At 34.5% G+C, this 17497-nt stretch overlaps 1 protein-coding gene across 1 annotated transcript in view; it reads right to left on the bottom strand.

The window, feature by feature from the left end:
- Positions 1-1023, bottom strand: part of LOC111376460 — a 2827-nt gene extending 1804 nt beyond the window's left edge. The window contains exon 1 of the mRNA XM_022999419.1: positions 54-1023. Within this exon, the coding sequence (XP_022855187.1) occupies positions 54-1023 (970 nt within the window). The remainder of the gene's footprint in view (positions 1-53) is intronic.
- Positions 1024-17497: the final 16474 nt, after the last annotated feature.

Below are 17497 nucleotides of genomic sequence, written 5' to 3'. Positions count from 1 at the left end.
TTTTGGGATGTTACAATCTCACCCCCTTAAAATAATTTCGTCCTCGAAATTACCTGCGTTCGGGTCCTCTGTTGTCCGTTCCTGGGCTAAAACAAAAACTCGGGTCTTTCCCTTCTTTTCTTGTTCATCATTCTTCTTCAAGGGGTCTTCTTTGCAATTTTTGGAAATATTCCCTGTTTTACCGCATCGATAGCACACATGCTTCCCAAACAAGCATTCACCACTATGCATTTTATTGCACTTTGGACATGGTGAAATGGCTTGTCCAAAACTTGATCCAAAATTAACCTTTTTGTTATGTCCCTCTCCCTTCCCTTCATTGGACCCATTCCACTTCCTCTTTCCTGATAACTCGGCCCCTTGATGGGGAATTTGATCTATTTCCAACCTATTTGAGATTGTTTGGGCAGTTTGCAAAACGTGCCTATAGGTGGTGAATTGGTGGGATGCCATTATTCCACCAATCTCAGGACGCAATCCAAGTTCGAACCTCCTTGCTTTCTTTGCTTCAGTATCCACTAGGTGTGGTGCATATCTTGAGAGTTGTTCGAATTTTCTTTCATATTCTTCAAGTTTCGTCTTTCCTTGTCTGAGTTGAAGGAATTCTGTCTCCTTGCGATCCCTCAGGGCCTGTGGGAAGTATTTTCCCATCATTTCCTCCTCAAATTGCGTCCAAGTCAGAGCACGTTGTTGTGCTTCTGTTCTAGTGCGAGATGCTGACTCCCACCAATGGCCTGCCGCGTCAACCAACATAAATTCTGCACATAACACCTTTTGAGTATCAGTGCAAGATAGATGTTTGAAGATTCGCTCCATTCCTCTTATCCATTCTTCAGCTGCTAGTGGGTCTGCCTTGCCATCGAAGGTTGGGGGTTTGTAGCGACGGAACTGTTCCACGATTGAGCTGGTGTTGTTAGCGTTTGTACCACAAGGACCACCCTGTGCTTGTTGCCTACCCAAATCTTGTACCGCCCTTAGCAAATCTCTGATGATCGTACCTTGATTTTGTTGTTGTCTCGACATTTTCTTAACACAAATAAAATTTTAATTTAGGAAAAAAAAAATTGGTAAAACACTTCTAATATTTTTGTAACAACGAAGAATTTAATATAATTTCCAATTCCTTAAATAAAAAAAAATTTGCTCTTCAAAAAATCAAATAAATAAATAAATAATCCAACTTTTCCTAAGCAAATAAATAAAACTTATCCCTAATCTAGAATCTTCTTTTTATGCCGTCTCATCATCCGAAGTAATGCATGACTCGGGCTCGGAATCCATAACCAAATCAATGAAATTTTGTGGTTGGACTTCCTGTTCAGGGTCTTCTGGCTCTGGTTCGATCTCCTCCTCTGGGTCTTCTTCCGGCTCTGGCTCTGGCTCCGGCTTTGGTTCGGGTTCGGGCGCTGGTGCTTGTTGTCCATGGTTCCATAAAATTATGATATCTTCACAGTATCCTTTAAAATCAATCTTATCCCAATCTTCTGCCAAATATAAATCATAATCCATGTCCCTCACGAAATAAGCCACATCTCTCCATTGAGGTCGCATAGTGCTTATAAGGTGATATATCAAAAGGATTGTCCCCTCATTATATCCAAATGACCTTGCTCGCTCCCACTTAGAAAGGAAATCTTCAACATGTTCAACAAAAGTTCGCTCCCATCTCACTTCATAATTTATGTAGTTCTCAATGGCCATTTCAGCACGCTGGAGGTACGTTGGGCTATTCCTAGTCATCCTAATCACATGACAACATAATTTTAATTATGCTTAACTTTGCATTATCAATATTATTATTATTATTATTTTTTATTCTCAGTGCATAAACTATACTCTAGCAAGATGTGTAAAAAAAAATGACAAATAAATTATGCGATGTGAACATGCTTATACATGCAGCAATGTTTAAAAACATCTCATTACATTTCATACCTGGGTTCAATTGGAGAGTAGTCGAATGGTGAGCGTCATGTGCCAAGTATTCTTTATGTCATTATGTATTTAAAAATTTGCAATCACAACATATAAATACTTTGATTTTATTTGTTTAAGAATTTTCTAAAATTGGAAGATAACTATGTAAGTTCATTATTTAGAATAAATTTTACACAAACCATTAACATTAAACAGATGTAGGAAAAAGAAAAACTATTTTTGCATGAAAAGTATTGAACACTTCACGTTAACAACATACCATTTTCTTTATTATCACTGTTCACGGATGAACAGCTACTAAAAATTTTTTTTTTAAACACTGCTATACTGTTCTCGTGAACAGTGTACTGTTCACGAGAACAGTTTTTTTTTTTTTTTTTTTGCAAAATCTTAAAATAGAATTTTCTTAGAATTATTGTTTTCCGTCTTAATGATTTGAATAACACGTAACCAAAAAGACTTCCAGGCAAGGAGGGGGGTCACAATCGGACCGCTTAAATCCCAAGCTCACCTTAGACAGTTTAGGTCTTTTTGACAAAGTCTTTCAATCTTGTGAATACGCAAATCAAAGAAACTCGAAACAATAAGTGGGAAAAAGAGATTTATTAAAATATGATTTTTTTTTTGAAAAAGTCCACAAGAAAGTAAAACCGTGCTCTGATACCATACTGTAACGCCCCAATTTTTTCATTAAGCATAAACAAGGGAACGTTACGAAAACTCGTTTTTCTTTAATTAAAAAAAATGCGGAACTATATAAAATTCTTCAATAAACAAATAATTGTAACGTTTAGATTAAAATTATTGAAAGCGTATCTAACCATAAACATAAACTCCTAAGTAATTCAAATAATGCGTTCTAAATTAAAATAAACAAATTGCTAAATTTAAAATGGCAAACTTATTTCTTTTTCTCTATTCTTTATCCACTTGGCAGTCCGCATCACCAATTCTCCACTGTTCCAATCGACCCGAACTAATCTGAAAAATTAATGTAAAAGTGAGTATTAAAAATACCCAGTAAGATACGTGCAAATTTCCATACACAGGTATATAACAAATAAATAATACACTTCATACCGCTCTTCTCTTATGGAGTATATCGGTGACCAAGCGACACACCCATCTTAGGTCCTCTTAATTTTCGTGTAGAAATTTCATACCTCTTTCTCTAGAACCCGAAGGTCCACTAGCATTCCATGTATATTTAATCGCATATAAGAGCATAAGGAAACGTAAACACTTTGCACATAAAATGTATCTTACCTATTATCGAAATGTACACGAAAAATTTTTGAATGCACGTTCCAAAATTCCTTCCTCTACTCTGTGAATGATTTATTGATCGACAGTGATAGTTGATGTATGACAAATTTCTGTTTTCACACACTCTTTCCTCTTTCTCTCTCTCTCTCTCTTTCTTTCTTCTCTCTCTTTCACGTGTTCATATTTTTTGGTGTGGTAAAATATGAAATCCTTGCCTAGTATTTATAGGTGTAGGCTAGAGTAGTAGATAAACCAAAACTTTGATTTGATAAAATCAAATCCAATGTGGCACGTATCATAAAAAAATTGTACTTTATCATTATTTTATTTCATCTAAAAGAACTACCATTCCTATCCAATAAAAATGTGGTAGCCAATCAATCAAATTCAAAATGGGTTAAAACTATATAAAATTATATTTATCTTGTTTTCTTTCAATTGGGTATAACTTAATACGTTCTTATCCAAAATAACTTTTCTCGAGTCATAGACTTCTAATTAATTACGACCTTCGAAATGAGTCTAATATTGATATACATATCATTACTTTATCAAAATCCAATTATTTGACCCCAAATATATAATATATTAATATTTATTTCACCTTAATCCCTCACTTTCAAAATAATATAATAATTTATTTATTTTCTTAAAAAAATTTCGGAATGTTACAATAAGCATTGGTGAAGTGGAGAATAGACGTCCCGCATATAACTGTCAAACTATCGGAGTCTTAGTGGCTTGCCTCAGAATGACGAGGACTTAGAGCTAAGCTCAACGATAGTAAGGCGAGGAATAGTCTCGCTGAGCCAGGGATAAGCATGGCAAAGCGGGGAATAGACATCCCGCATATAACTGTCGAACTATCGAAGTCTTAGTAGCTTGCCTCGAAATAAGGTGGACTTAGAGCCAAGCTCAACGATAGTGAGAGATGAGAAATAAACAACTCACATGCTAGGAATAAGCATCCGGTGAATAGGGTTAGGAAAGGCTCATTTTGGAAGAGCGAACACATTTGACAATTATTCCCTTCCTTTTTCAAGGAACGAGGATTTCAAAAGGGTGCGCCTCTTCCTTTATTCAAGGAATAAAGACTCCAAAAATGCTGCTTTTGACAATAAGATACCCATGAGCTAGGGCTCGCATCCGATAAATAAAGAATTCACAAGCTGATCCTCGATATAAAGCTACAGCCAATTTATTTTTCACAATTGATAACATCATTAAACTCAAGCTAATGATACTGAAGCTGTGGGTGTTTAAAAGCCAGATTAAATTCATTCCCAAAATCATAACAATGAATTATTATCCGAGGCACGTAAATCTATCAATTATCCCTTTGGAAGCAGCAGCCCAATCAAACTTCATATATGTCAAAGTGGGTATCACTACTAGCAATTAATTATACCATGAAAAAGAATCCTAGGCCCATTTAAGATGACTAACCGTTGGAGGAAAAAGAATAGTTTTGGCCCAATGAAATAAATTTCTAGGCCCAAGTTTACACTAATATTTGTCCAATAAAATGATGCCAGCACTTTGTGCAATATGTTGTAGTGGAAATTATTCTATAATAGGCTAGAAAAATACCACTTGCCACTAAAAATAGCCTGCAACAGCCGGTTGAGAAGGGGGTACTTTTTAGAATGGCCAAGTCAAAATGCTAAATTTTGACATTGACCAAATTTTTTTTTGCCATTCACCAAAATAGCCTTTTGAAGAGTAAATGTCAGTTTTTCCCTTATTATGTGTTATAATTACAAAAACATATCATTTGCCCAAAAGACACAATAATACTCTCTTTAAAAAATTAATAAATCCAAACAATCCCACTTAAATCTCAAAACGAAATCACTTTATTTATCAGATTTTCCAACACAGTTAAAAAGAAATTTCCTCTTCCATCTGTTTGAACATTGAAATCTCAAAAAATTATCAAAGACACAACAAAAAAATATTACTCACAGTCGGCACTTGAAATTGGTAAGTATAAATACGTATATTTAATTTCATTTTAGTTAAATTAGTACATTGTTTGAATATTTAAATTTTATTTCAACATATGATTTTAGAAAAATGAATTATTACAGTTTTAAATGGATGTATAATTTTTTTTAGCAAAAACGAGGAAAAAAATTCATCTGTTCAGATACAAAATGTAGAAGACAGTCGGCCAAAAACGTGTCATATTTTTTTTCCTTGTGTCATATTTTTTTTGTCATTTTATTCTCGTAATTACAAAATTTTTTAATAAATGATGTTTCCTAATGCAGATATGGGATCAGCTGCTGTCCAGATTTGTTACTTTGGTGAATTTGAAAATAATGACAATGATCGATGGGTGTAGATATGGACGAGTGAAAGAGATGGCTGTACTGCAATTGTAATAACATCAAGTACATCATATACAGAAATGTACAATGAGATACAGAACTTGCTGAAAGTCGATCCCTTTGAGTACGCCATGGGCGATAATACATCCATTTTAATTCTACGTATAATGGTTACTTTTGAAACTGAAATGAAGGTTTTAATTGAAATGAACCAGAAACGTGTGATTCCTATTTGCATAACTTTGATGAAGAAGAATGTCCCCGAGAGTAAACACGAAGATTCTATGGAGGGGATCGTAATGTGAATGAGTTTTGGGACACAGTGGAAATAGTGCATGATGATATTGTAGCTGTTCTAGTGACAGTTGCTCCTCATCATAATCTCACTGTTACACACAGAATTTGCTCGGTAGTTCAAGACAACGAAAGAGATAATGATTTTACAAATGAGAATTTGATTGCTTTATCCCGTTTGAGACATGCGTCGAGTGGAAGCTCACAGGCTGGACCGAGTGCACGGTTCTCTAATTGTTCGCGTATAGTCCCCGATGATGAAGATTTGTATGTCGAGTAACTGTTTGACACGAATAAAGATTTACAGGAAGCTGTTCACGGGATTGCTTTGAAACACAATTTTGAGTTTAAAGTAAAGAAATCAAACAAGTCGACTTACACAATTGTCTGCGTTGATGACAGTTGCCTTTGGCGTTTGCGAGCAACAAAAATGGACACGAATGAGTTCTTTGTGGTTCGTAAGTATGTACGGGAACATACTTGTGAAGTGGGTATTCGTCGAAATGATCACAGGCAAACTCGATCGTGGTTCATTGGTCGAGAAGTAATGCACAAGTTTCAAGACCCACGAACAAACTACAGACCTTTGGACAGTATTAATGACGTTCGTCGATAGTACGGGGTGGTCATGAGCTATCAGAAGGTTTGGAAGGCTAAAGAATGCGCGTTGGAGGACTTGATGGGTTCGACCGAAGAGAGTTATGCTAAATTTGTTTAGATGTTTATTTAATAGTTATCTAATTAATTCAATCATTAATTTCAATTGTTTATTTAATTATTTATCGATTCTTTATCTAATGTGTAATTAATTATTTAATTCAATTGTTAATTTTTTAGTTTTTTAATATTGTTTATTTAATTATTTAAATTATGATTATTGTTTATTTAGTTGGTCAGGCTTTGCTATAACATGGGAAGAATTAATATTGAATCGACATTTTTTATTGAGAAGAATGACGAGAATCGTTTCAAGTATTTCTTTATGGCCCTTGGACAATGCGTTCGAAGATTTCGAAACGCAATGCAACCCTTAATCCTAGTCGACGGTACAGCCCTCAAGGCGAGATACGAGAGCAAGTTGATTATTGCAACATGTCAAGATGCTAACATCCAAATTTACCCCCTTGTATTCGGCATAGTTGACGGAGAAAATGATTTGACAATGCATTGATTTTTCACGAAGTTGAGAGAAGTAATTGGGGATGTCGAGAACCTTGCATTCGTAACCGACCGAGGGCAGTCAATAATTATTAACGGTATCGCTGAAGTCTTCTCAGAGGCACATCATGGTTATTGTAGACGTCGAACAATGCGGAGTCGCTCAATGCCTTATTTAAGAAGGATCGAGAATTACCAATTCTCGCAATGCTTGAGAACATTTGTGAGAAGTTGCAACAGTGGTTTCATGATCGTCGTGAGGAATCACAGAGTTGCACAAGTGTGCTAACCCCGGCTCAGGAAGATAAACTCTTCAAGACTCTAGAGGTGGCAAGAAAGGTATATGTAGAACCACTAGATCAGTTTCGCTTCTCTGCGAGATGTGCACAGATACATCGTCGACTTGAATGATAACACGTGCACATGTAAACAGTTTCAGTTGGAGAGTTTTTCAGGTACACATGCAGTGACGGTGGCTATGTATAGAGGAATTCCACCACACACCTTATGCAGTGTTTATTACATGACTGGTTCTTGGAGAGCAGCATATGCCGAAACCATATTTCCTGTACTGAATGAAGCCGAGTGGGAAGTTCCCGATCACATTCTCTCATTGAATAACTTGTTGCCACCAGCAGTCGGCCTACGTACTCCTGAACGTACACGTATGTCTAGAATACCATCGATCGGAGAATTTTTCAGGCCTCGTAAGTACGGCAGATGCGGTGCAACAGGACATACTAGAAGATTTTGTACATGTCAGATCCCTCTACATGACAACGTAACAGATGTATAATTGAAGTTTATGTAATATTATTTATAACATTGATATTAATTATTCACGCATATTCTTAATGTTAATTATTAGATTTAGTTTTTTATTTTAATATTTCATTAATTAGTTGCGTAATATTTGAAGTTAATCATTTTTTAAAACTCAGTGCGTCCTCCACAATATACCCAAATATTATAAATACGTCATAAAACATTTAAATAAACGCATAAACTAAAAATTAAATGTTAAAAAAATAATATATGTTTTACAATTATTTCGTAATTACAAATGAATGAATGAATGAAAAAAATATACAATGTTTAAACGTTACAATATGTACAATTATTTTAAAGAAACACGGCTCAATATTTACGGATCACCATTAAATTCAAAGAAATCACAAGCTAATTTATTTCTCCAACTTTGTATCCACGCCTGATTGATTGCATCAACCTTCTGTGCTACACTTTAAAATTCTATGTACTTGATAGCGAATATGCCATAATCACCCCTACAATTACAAAATATTGTATTAGCATATCACCATCTAACTAGAACGTAAGTTGTAAATTACAAAAATAAAATAATAAACACTTACGATATTTGCTGTTTCACCGTCGTCGTGTCCCGCACGATGGCTAGTCTGTCCTGCATAGTAATGTTCGCTCGTCTAGCCAGCATGGGAACGATCACAGACACTGACTCCAGATTTTGCTCGAGCTGATCTTGTGTCAGGCATGAATGATCGAGGTCATACACATACATAGTCGAGCAAATACAATCTCCACTGCAATGTAGTGATGATTGACACACACCGGAATGTACAGATGTGTATAACCCTCCCATGGCTTTCCCCCGACACTCGGCCACATCCCTACGACCCACTTCATCAGGTATTTAGGCACCGTGTACTCGCTACCCATAGCTTGCAACGACCCACTCCATCAACGACACGTATAAACTCAGTGTTCAATATGAGTCGGCCAGGAATGTTGAACGATCTTGGATGTCGTTCAACTCGATCTCGTAGCAAATCCATGGTGAAGTCAATGTGTTGCACCAGGAAGCATCAATTAAAAAATGAGTTATTTAATTTCATAAATGCAAAATGCAAAAATATGTATACGTAATAAATAACAATATTACTACTTCACTTACATTATCGACGAGCCAAGCCCCCGAAGTTGTGATGTCGTGAAACCACTTGTAAGCGTTCGAGATCGACTTATGAGCAATCCTGCGACTGACTCTGAAAAATAAGAAAAGAAATTGTTAAGTAAAAATATAGATGTGTCAACATCTGTGTAATGTACTAATCCTTAACGAACAATACAATACTTACCCGGGTATAAGTGCTCTCCACTCCGCCTTGAACGCTTTCCACTTGGCGTGGTCCACGTCCCTGAATAAATTCGGGTGCGTGCCATCGACGAACCTCCTCATTTTCGCCTCCACGGTAAATAGAGAAACGACGTACTGTGATGATGCCCTCGGCCTCTTGCCGACCACCAGCTCCGACACATCAACAGTACGCGAAACCCTCCCAATATCCGACACTCCCTCACCTCCCATCGGGACCACCTCTTTCGTCCCCTTCGACACAAAAACTACGTCCGACGAGTCTGACGTCTGATATGGTGCCCTCTTTGCCTTAGATACTCCCTCCTCCTCCGGCACTCTGACGACCTCCGCCTCGGGTACCCCCTCCTCCTCCGACACCCTGACGACCTCTTCCTCTGGCTACGTCACCTCTGATCTCTATCATAAGTCGGAACATATCATCGATAGAAGCACTTTGACTACGTGCAGCTGATCCACGTGGGAGGTGTCCAGACGTAGGAGACGGTGATCTCATGCAGGGAGGTGACACTCTCGATGGAGGTGATCACATGTAGGGTGGGGACACCCTCGATGGAGGCGACATCCTCGAGGAATGTGACACCCTCGACGGAGGCGACATCCTCGGGGAATGTGACACCCTCGACGACGCTCCTAAAAAAAGAAACATTACAAATGAATAACTTAATTAAAAAATTACAACGATAATCAACATTAACATACCGTGTCCCGATCGACGATGGACTCAGGCCTCCCTCGAGCAGCACAAACTATCAACAACTCACGGATATAAGTCCGATCCTCATCCTCGATCGATGGTGTTAGCTCAGTGAGGATTTCAAGCTGACATATTGACATTTCATCAAATTACCGACCACATATCCAGCTTCGAAAATGACATACAACAGAAAGCGCAAATATATAATACGTACCTCAGAATCATCTAGGATAACTGATAGCTGTTTTGCAAGGGGCTTGTCTTGTGCTCGCCAGCGGTGCATCCGAGGGATGCATGTATCCCCTCTCCTCGCATATCGACCAACCAAGATGGGAACAGTTTCATAGACCCATATCTGCAATAATTACGATTATTATATGTACAATTTAATAAAAAAATGGATAATGCATTATGTTAAACATTTACCTGCAAGGCTAACGGCAGGCCATATACATCGTACTTACGCTCCGACCTATCTCCCCTAGGCATCGAATGCCCCCTCTTGAAGACGTGTAAAGTATCAAAAAAAATCTCTCCCCCCACGGATAGCTGTTGAACGTATCGATGTCATCAACAACTTGCAAATGAAAAAAGTCAATCAACGTCTTCCTGTGATGACACCTCAGTACGCTCTCTAGTATAAACACCATCCCCAACTTCAACTTGTCGGACATCTGGTTGCATCCCCTGAATGCATCTCCTAACCGCGCCAGTGTCACTGTCGTGTGCCCATTAAAATAATCATTCAGCAACCTCTTGTCTATCGAAATATTGGCCCTCGTCGCCTCTTCGCCCGTACATCTCAATCCAGTGATGAGGGTAAACTCGAATTTAGAAAATGTTGCAACCTTGCCCCCAAGATCAAAGTAGAGGGCATCTTCGTCAACTGGCTTAAGCAGCTGACACAGTAAGTTGCCAGGAACCTGACTCAAGGCTGCGTCCAAATGGTAATCCATCCTGCAAAATTTCAAATGACATTGAAACATAATGTCACAAAATTCAACTAACCGAACTGTAAGTAATATATGCACGAAATAACAGATAATAAAGAAAATGAATAAAAAATTACACAACAACTTATAAAAAAGGGAAAAACTAATTTTTATAAAATTATTTATTTCATAATTTATTTTAATCCATGTTAGAAATTTATTTCAATTCTTTATTTAATTAAATTTGATTATTTATATTTAATTACATATTTAAATAAATTATTTTGAAAATTAATATTTCTTACTTATTTAAATTGTTTATTTTTATTTAAATGTTCATTATTTATTTCAATTGTTTATCTAAATTATTTATTTCGATTGTTTATTTGTTTACTTAACATTTATTTTAATTGTTTATTGAATGCTTAATTTTAATTATTTATTATAATTGTATATTTAATTATATTCTTTAAATTATTTATTGAATTTTTAAACATAAATATGTAATTATTTGTTATATTTTTCTTTAGTTGTTTATTCAAAATTTATTTTAATTATTAATTGAATATTTAATTATTTATTTTAAATGTTACATATTTATTTCACTTGTTTATCTACATTTTAATTACTTACTCTAATTATTTTTATCCAATTGTTTTTCATTTAATTGTTTCAATTGTTCATTTAAATTATTCATTATTTATTTCAAATATTAGAAACTTATTTCAATTAAACATTAATTAATATTTTGATTATTAACATTTATTCATTTATCATTTAAATAATCATTTAATTATTATTTAAATGTTCATTATTTATTTTTGTGCGTTTCAATTAATTATTTATTCCAATTGTTTTTCATTTATTTGTTTCAATTGTTCATTTAAATTTATTTGATTTAATTACTTATATGAATTGATTATTTAAATTATTTATTGAACAAGCAAAGGTAAATATTTAATTATTCATTTCAAATGTTAGAAATTTATTTCAATTAAACTTTAATTAATATTTTCAATATTAACATTTATTCATTTATAATTTAAATAATCATGTAATTATTATTTAAATGTTCATTATTTATTTTTGTGCATTTCAATTAATTATTTATTCCAATTGTTTTTCATTATTTGTTTCAATTGTTCATTTAAATTATTTGATTTAATTACTTATATGGAAAAATTATTTAAATTATTTATTGGACAAGAAAATGTAATTATTTAATTCAAATGTTAGAAATTTGTATCAATTAAATTTTAATTACGTATTTAGATTAATAACATTTATTTATTTATCATTTAAATAATCATTTAATTATTATTTAAATGTTTATTATTTATTTTTGTGAGAAATTAATTATTTATTCCAATGGTTTTTCATTTCAATAGATCATTTAAATTATTTGATTTAATTACTTATATAGATCGATTATATAAATTATTTATTGAACAAGTAAGCGTAAATATTTAATTATTTATTTCAAATGTTAGAAATTTCTTTCAATTAATCTGTAATTAAATTTTAATTGCGTATTTTGATTATTAACATTTATTCATTATTTACATTTTTCTTTTATCATTTAAAGAATAATTAAATAATTATTTAAATAATAATTTAAAAACATTTCAATTATTTTAATTCTCATGAAAAAAAAATTAAAATAAAAAATTAATACTACAGACGGCCCAAACAGACTGCCTAGGCAATATGTTGCCATCTGACGGCATAGCCCGTCTTCCTCTTCTTGCAGATGACGGCATAGCTCGTCTTCCTCTTCTTGCAGAGGCCGTTTGTAAGAGACGGCCTCCGCCCGCCGGAGATCGCCATTTCTGGCGATCTCCAGCAACCAAACCTTGAAAAAACTTAGATATTCTACAAAGATTTTTACTACTATTTTCAATAAAATAAACCTTTAACATAGATTAATGGGGGAAAAATTAACCAAAACATACTTTCTCCGCTTCTAATGGTGGCCGGTCGGTCTCCTCCCAAGAAAAACTCGTCGATTTCCTTGTTTTTTCTTCTCCTTCTTTCTCCAGATGTCGGTTTGGAAGTGTGCATTTCAATTAATTATTTATTCCAATTGTTTTTCATTATTTGTTTCAATTGTTCATTTAAATTATTTGATTTAATTACTTATATGGAAAAATTATTTAAATTATTTATTGGACAAGAAAATGTAATTATTTAATTCAAATGTTAGAAATTTGTATCAATTAAATTTTAATTACGTATTTAGATTAATAACATTTATTTATTTATCATTTAAATAATCATTTAATTATTATTTAAATGTTTATTATTTATTTTTGTGAGAAATTAATTATTTATTCCAATGGTTTTTCATTTCAATAGATCATTTAAATTATTTGATTTAATTACTTATATAGATCGATTATATAAATTATTTATTGAACAAGTAAGCGTAAATATTTAATTATTTATTTCAAATGTTAGAAATTTCTTTCAATTAATCTGTAATTAAATTTTAATTGCGTATTTTGATTATTAACATTTATTCATTATTTACATTTTTCTTTTATCATTTAAAGAATAATTAAATAATTATTTAAATAATAATTTAAAAACATTTCAATTATTTTAATTCTCATGAAAAAAAAATTAAAATAAAAAATTAATACTACAGACGGCCCAAACAGACTGCCTAGGCAATATGTTGCCATCTGACGGCATAGCCCGTCTTCCTCTTCTTGCAGATGACGGCATAGCTCGTCTTCCTCTTCTTGCAGAGGCCGTTTGTAAGAGACGGCCTCCGCCCGCCGGAGATCGCCATTTCTGGCGATCTCCAGCAACCAAACCTTGAAAAAACTTAGATATTCTACAAAGATTTTTACTACTATTTTCAATAAAATAAACCTTTAACATAGATTAATGGGGGAAAAATTAACCAAAACATACTTTCTCCGCTTCTAATGGTGGCCGGTCGGTCTCCTCCCAAGAAAAACTCGTCGATTTCCTTGTTTTTTCTTCTCCTTCTTTCTCCAGATGTCGGTTTGGAAGTGAAATGTCAGGGGTAATTTTGGGTTTTCAATGTTTTTAAGGTTTTTACAAATTTTTGATTTTTTTAAAACAGTAGTCAACGACCATTTTGGAAAACTGTATGTTTTTGGTGGCTATCTGCCACCATTTCCTCGGTTGAGAAGACCCATTTCTAACCCAACACACCACCTTCACCATCACAATTCCATCAGCATTTAATGCAGAGTAAAAAATCGAACCAAGCATTGCACTTCCCTACTGTTTATAACAATTACCGATTGTCGAAGGTAGCCGCCGGAAGTAGGTTTTTACCCGATTTTCAAGGGCTATGACTGGCGACTGTATTTTTTGCCTGGGCAACAATTCGAACACCATCTTGGGCTCGAATATTTTTGCAGATGCACCTAGAAAAATTCCTTCTTCGGGAATGAATAATGCTTCTAATATTTCCAGATTTTTGGGGACCATGCGAGTGATGTCTGCTACTATCCCCACAAGAGCAGTGACATTTTTCTGCATTTGTTGTTGTTTTCAAGCTTGGACCTTTTTTCTCCATTGCTTTGATTGGAATTGAAAATGATAACCAAGTGGCTTCCAAAAAAATGTTTTATCAGTAGCCATCTTCTCTACCTCATTATCTAGTGGCTGTTTTGTATTCATTTGCTGTTGGTTTCTTTCCCAAGAAATTTGAGAATATTGTGAATGAAGACTCTATTTTTACAAAGATTTCAGCAACTAAATAACTTCTCTTTTCCATGTGTTTGTGTTGCTTTGGATGATAATTTGTCACAAAACCAAATGGTGAATATGGCAGGCAATCACTTGTTGTCCGCCACTTTAATTTTTTGCCGGAAAATTCCATTCTTCACGCCTCTGTTAGTCGTTCCAGCCACTATGTTTTTTGGCCGAAAATAATCATTTTCATGGTGGGTTTTTCAACCCTTTGTTGGCAATTGCATGGCTAGAGCCATGGTCGGTAGATTCCTTTCTTCAAGGAAACCTTCAATTGCCGTTTTTCCTTTCTTTTGGTGGCTGATTCCCTCTATTTTTGGGTAGAAAAATCTGCCCAGAAAATGTTGTTGTCTTTCCTCTTTTTTAGTTGAAGAACTTATCGGAAAAATTCTTTCATTCCGATAGCTTTTGAGATGTGGTATAACATGGTTAACGTACCGTTTTTCACAGACGGCACCAATCTATTGACCTCCAAAAATGGCTCAAACAGGTTCCCTAATCTCGTCCCCTCGAAAATTGCACAAGTAGCACCCCATCAAAAGGCAAAGGTGGCAGAACGAGAAAAAGGTTCGGCGATCGTTTGCACTCCAACGGTCAAGTCAACGACTGGATAGAAATAGATATATAGAGTGCAATAGTATGGAGATGGGAGTTTGGCTAGAAAGTGTAGAACATACCTTAGTTGTGTGAATAATCCATATATATAGAGAAATAGAAGTGAAATGGGCCAAACAAGTTGGTGGGCCAAAATCCAAGCACAACAAGGAGGGGATCATATGAACATAATAATAGGTACTTCGACGAGCGCCTCGATTGAACTCCTTAGGACCTCGGTGACACCTCGACTGGCCTCGTCAGAGCCTTGGCTTTGGGGCCCAATTCTAATGGGACTCGTTCGAGTCCAATAAAATGACCCAGTATGAAGTGGTAATTTATAGGCGTAACAATCCCGAAAAAATTTGTAATTTAAAAATTATTGTTTAGTATGAGAATGTTTTTAAAATCGGACCAGACATCGACTCGAAAAAGAGAAAGAGTCAAGAGTCAAAAGGTTCAACCCCGGTTGAACCGGGTCAAACCGGAAGTAATAAATAAATATTTTTAAACATTTTTATTTATTTTGACAACAATAAGTTCTGAACAAAAACCTATGTTTTTATTATATAATAATTTTTTTGAAAAGAAATGTTTTAGAACAATATTGGATACCAAAATTAAATGAAAAAAATATAAACCCAAGTATTATAACAATAACATATTTATTTTAGCGTTACTAATTCAAAGTAAATTTAATCTACGTTTGTTAATTAGATGCATTATAATATAATTTATTTTAAAACTTCAAAAATTGAAATAATTTGTTGTAGTCTTTATTTAAATAAACCCATTTGTTTGTTTTTGCAATTGGAAGTCTTTGTCCCACATCGGTAATTGAATGCAAATGTGGAGAGAGACATGTCTTTAAAAGGGCGTGCTCGCCACCAACTCAAGAATGGATAGTATGGGCTTGTGGCTATAATCCATTAGCCCATTAAAGGAGTTGAAATTTTTGATAAACATAGTGCACAGGAACTGGTCAAATTGTGAACAATTTTTTGATTTACGGGTAAATCGCCCGGTTCTATGGTTTGTTGACCGGGTTTTCCTGTTCCAATTATTGTTGTGTACCAAAATCGAATTTTAGGCCGGTTCACGATTTTTTAGGTTGAACAGGCCAGTCCGGTCCAGTTTTAAATTTTCCCAATCTCTGCATCTTTTTACTAAACCATTTTCTAGCTGCAATTTTTTAGGGTATCGCTATATCCATCCACTTTTTTATAAGTACATCTCACTCTAACTTCATCCCTTATAAAATTTTTTAAATTTTAAAAAAATACTATTTACATTCACGTCATTTTCAATCTTGCCTCTATTAAATCCATTCATTTAAATACTATGTACTTGTTTGATAGGGATTTTGTTAATTGAGTTTTTGACCGCTAGAGATAATGTGGGTCCTACCTGTGAGAGAAGAATTCAACAATGACGACTGGAATAATGAAATAACGGTCAAAAAATTGATTTTAGGTTGTAGCAAACATGCTCTATATATCAACGTGAATTTTATATATTCATTCTAGTTTAAATACATTTCTAATACTATAGATTCACACCATCCCTATCTGAAACATTGGTTTCATCATCGTACTCAGCAGATTTTTTACGTCCCCTCACACTACCACCTCTACTTTCCTGATCATCAAACTTTTCTACTTTACCAAAGGCGGCAGCTCCATTGTTTGCCGCTTTCATCATCCATCTTTGGTACCCATCGACAGTTTTCCTCCTATTTTTCATCTTCTCTTCCGCTTCCTCCAAAGTGAGTTGCTTATATTGTGCCACTTTATTAAAAATGTACTAGGAACCAGCAAGAATGGCTACAAATTCCTTTCCCTGAAGCATTAGAAGGTCATATGTAGATGATTGTAAACCCTCAAGCTGAACGTGGTATTGAGACTGGCCAGTTTCATCCTCCAGCAGCCAAGGTTTATTTTTGTACTTATACCTCAAAGCATCAGTAATTTGGCGACCTTACTAGAAATAAAATTGTTTGCTCAAGCGATGAAACAATTAATTGTCAGCCACATAATTTTCAGAGCATTTTAGACAAAGAAAGAGAAAACATAATGGAGATGACATCGTTCACTCCAATAAGATGAAAGCACCTGTACTCCAATTAATGAAGGAAAACTCAACCAGAAAAGGAAAGAAGAAAAAGAAATTGAGATCTCGTCGAGTAGACAAACTTGTACAACCAGTGGGCAATTATTACATTTTCTTCATTGCATCTCTTAGCTGTAAGAGAAAACCATGAAAATAGCAGAAGATATAAACATTTGTTAACCCTCCTATTCTCCTAATATAAGGTCAAAAGAATCACAAGTGAAGAGAAGACGGCACGGAGAAGCCAGAATGAAACAATTTTATGTGGTTGCGTGTGTATGTATATGTATTGGCTCTCCCTTCTTTTTGT

This window comes from Olea europaea, unplaced genomic scaffold, assembly GCF_002742605.1.
Source record: "Olea europaea var. sylvestris unplaced genomic scaffold, O_europaea_v1 scaffold1508, whole genome shotgun sequence".
NCBI classification, from domain to species: domain Eukaryota; kingdom Viridiplantae; phylum Streptophyta; class Magnoliopsida; order Lamiales; family Oleaceae; genus Olea; species Olea europaea.
This window is presented reverse-complemented; position numbering and strand designations above follow the sequence as displayed.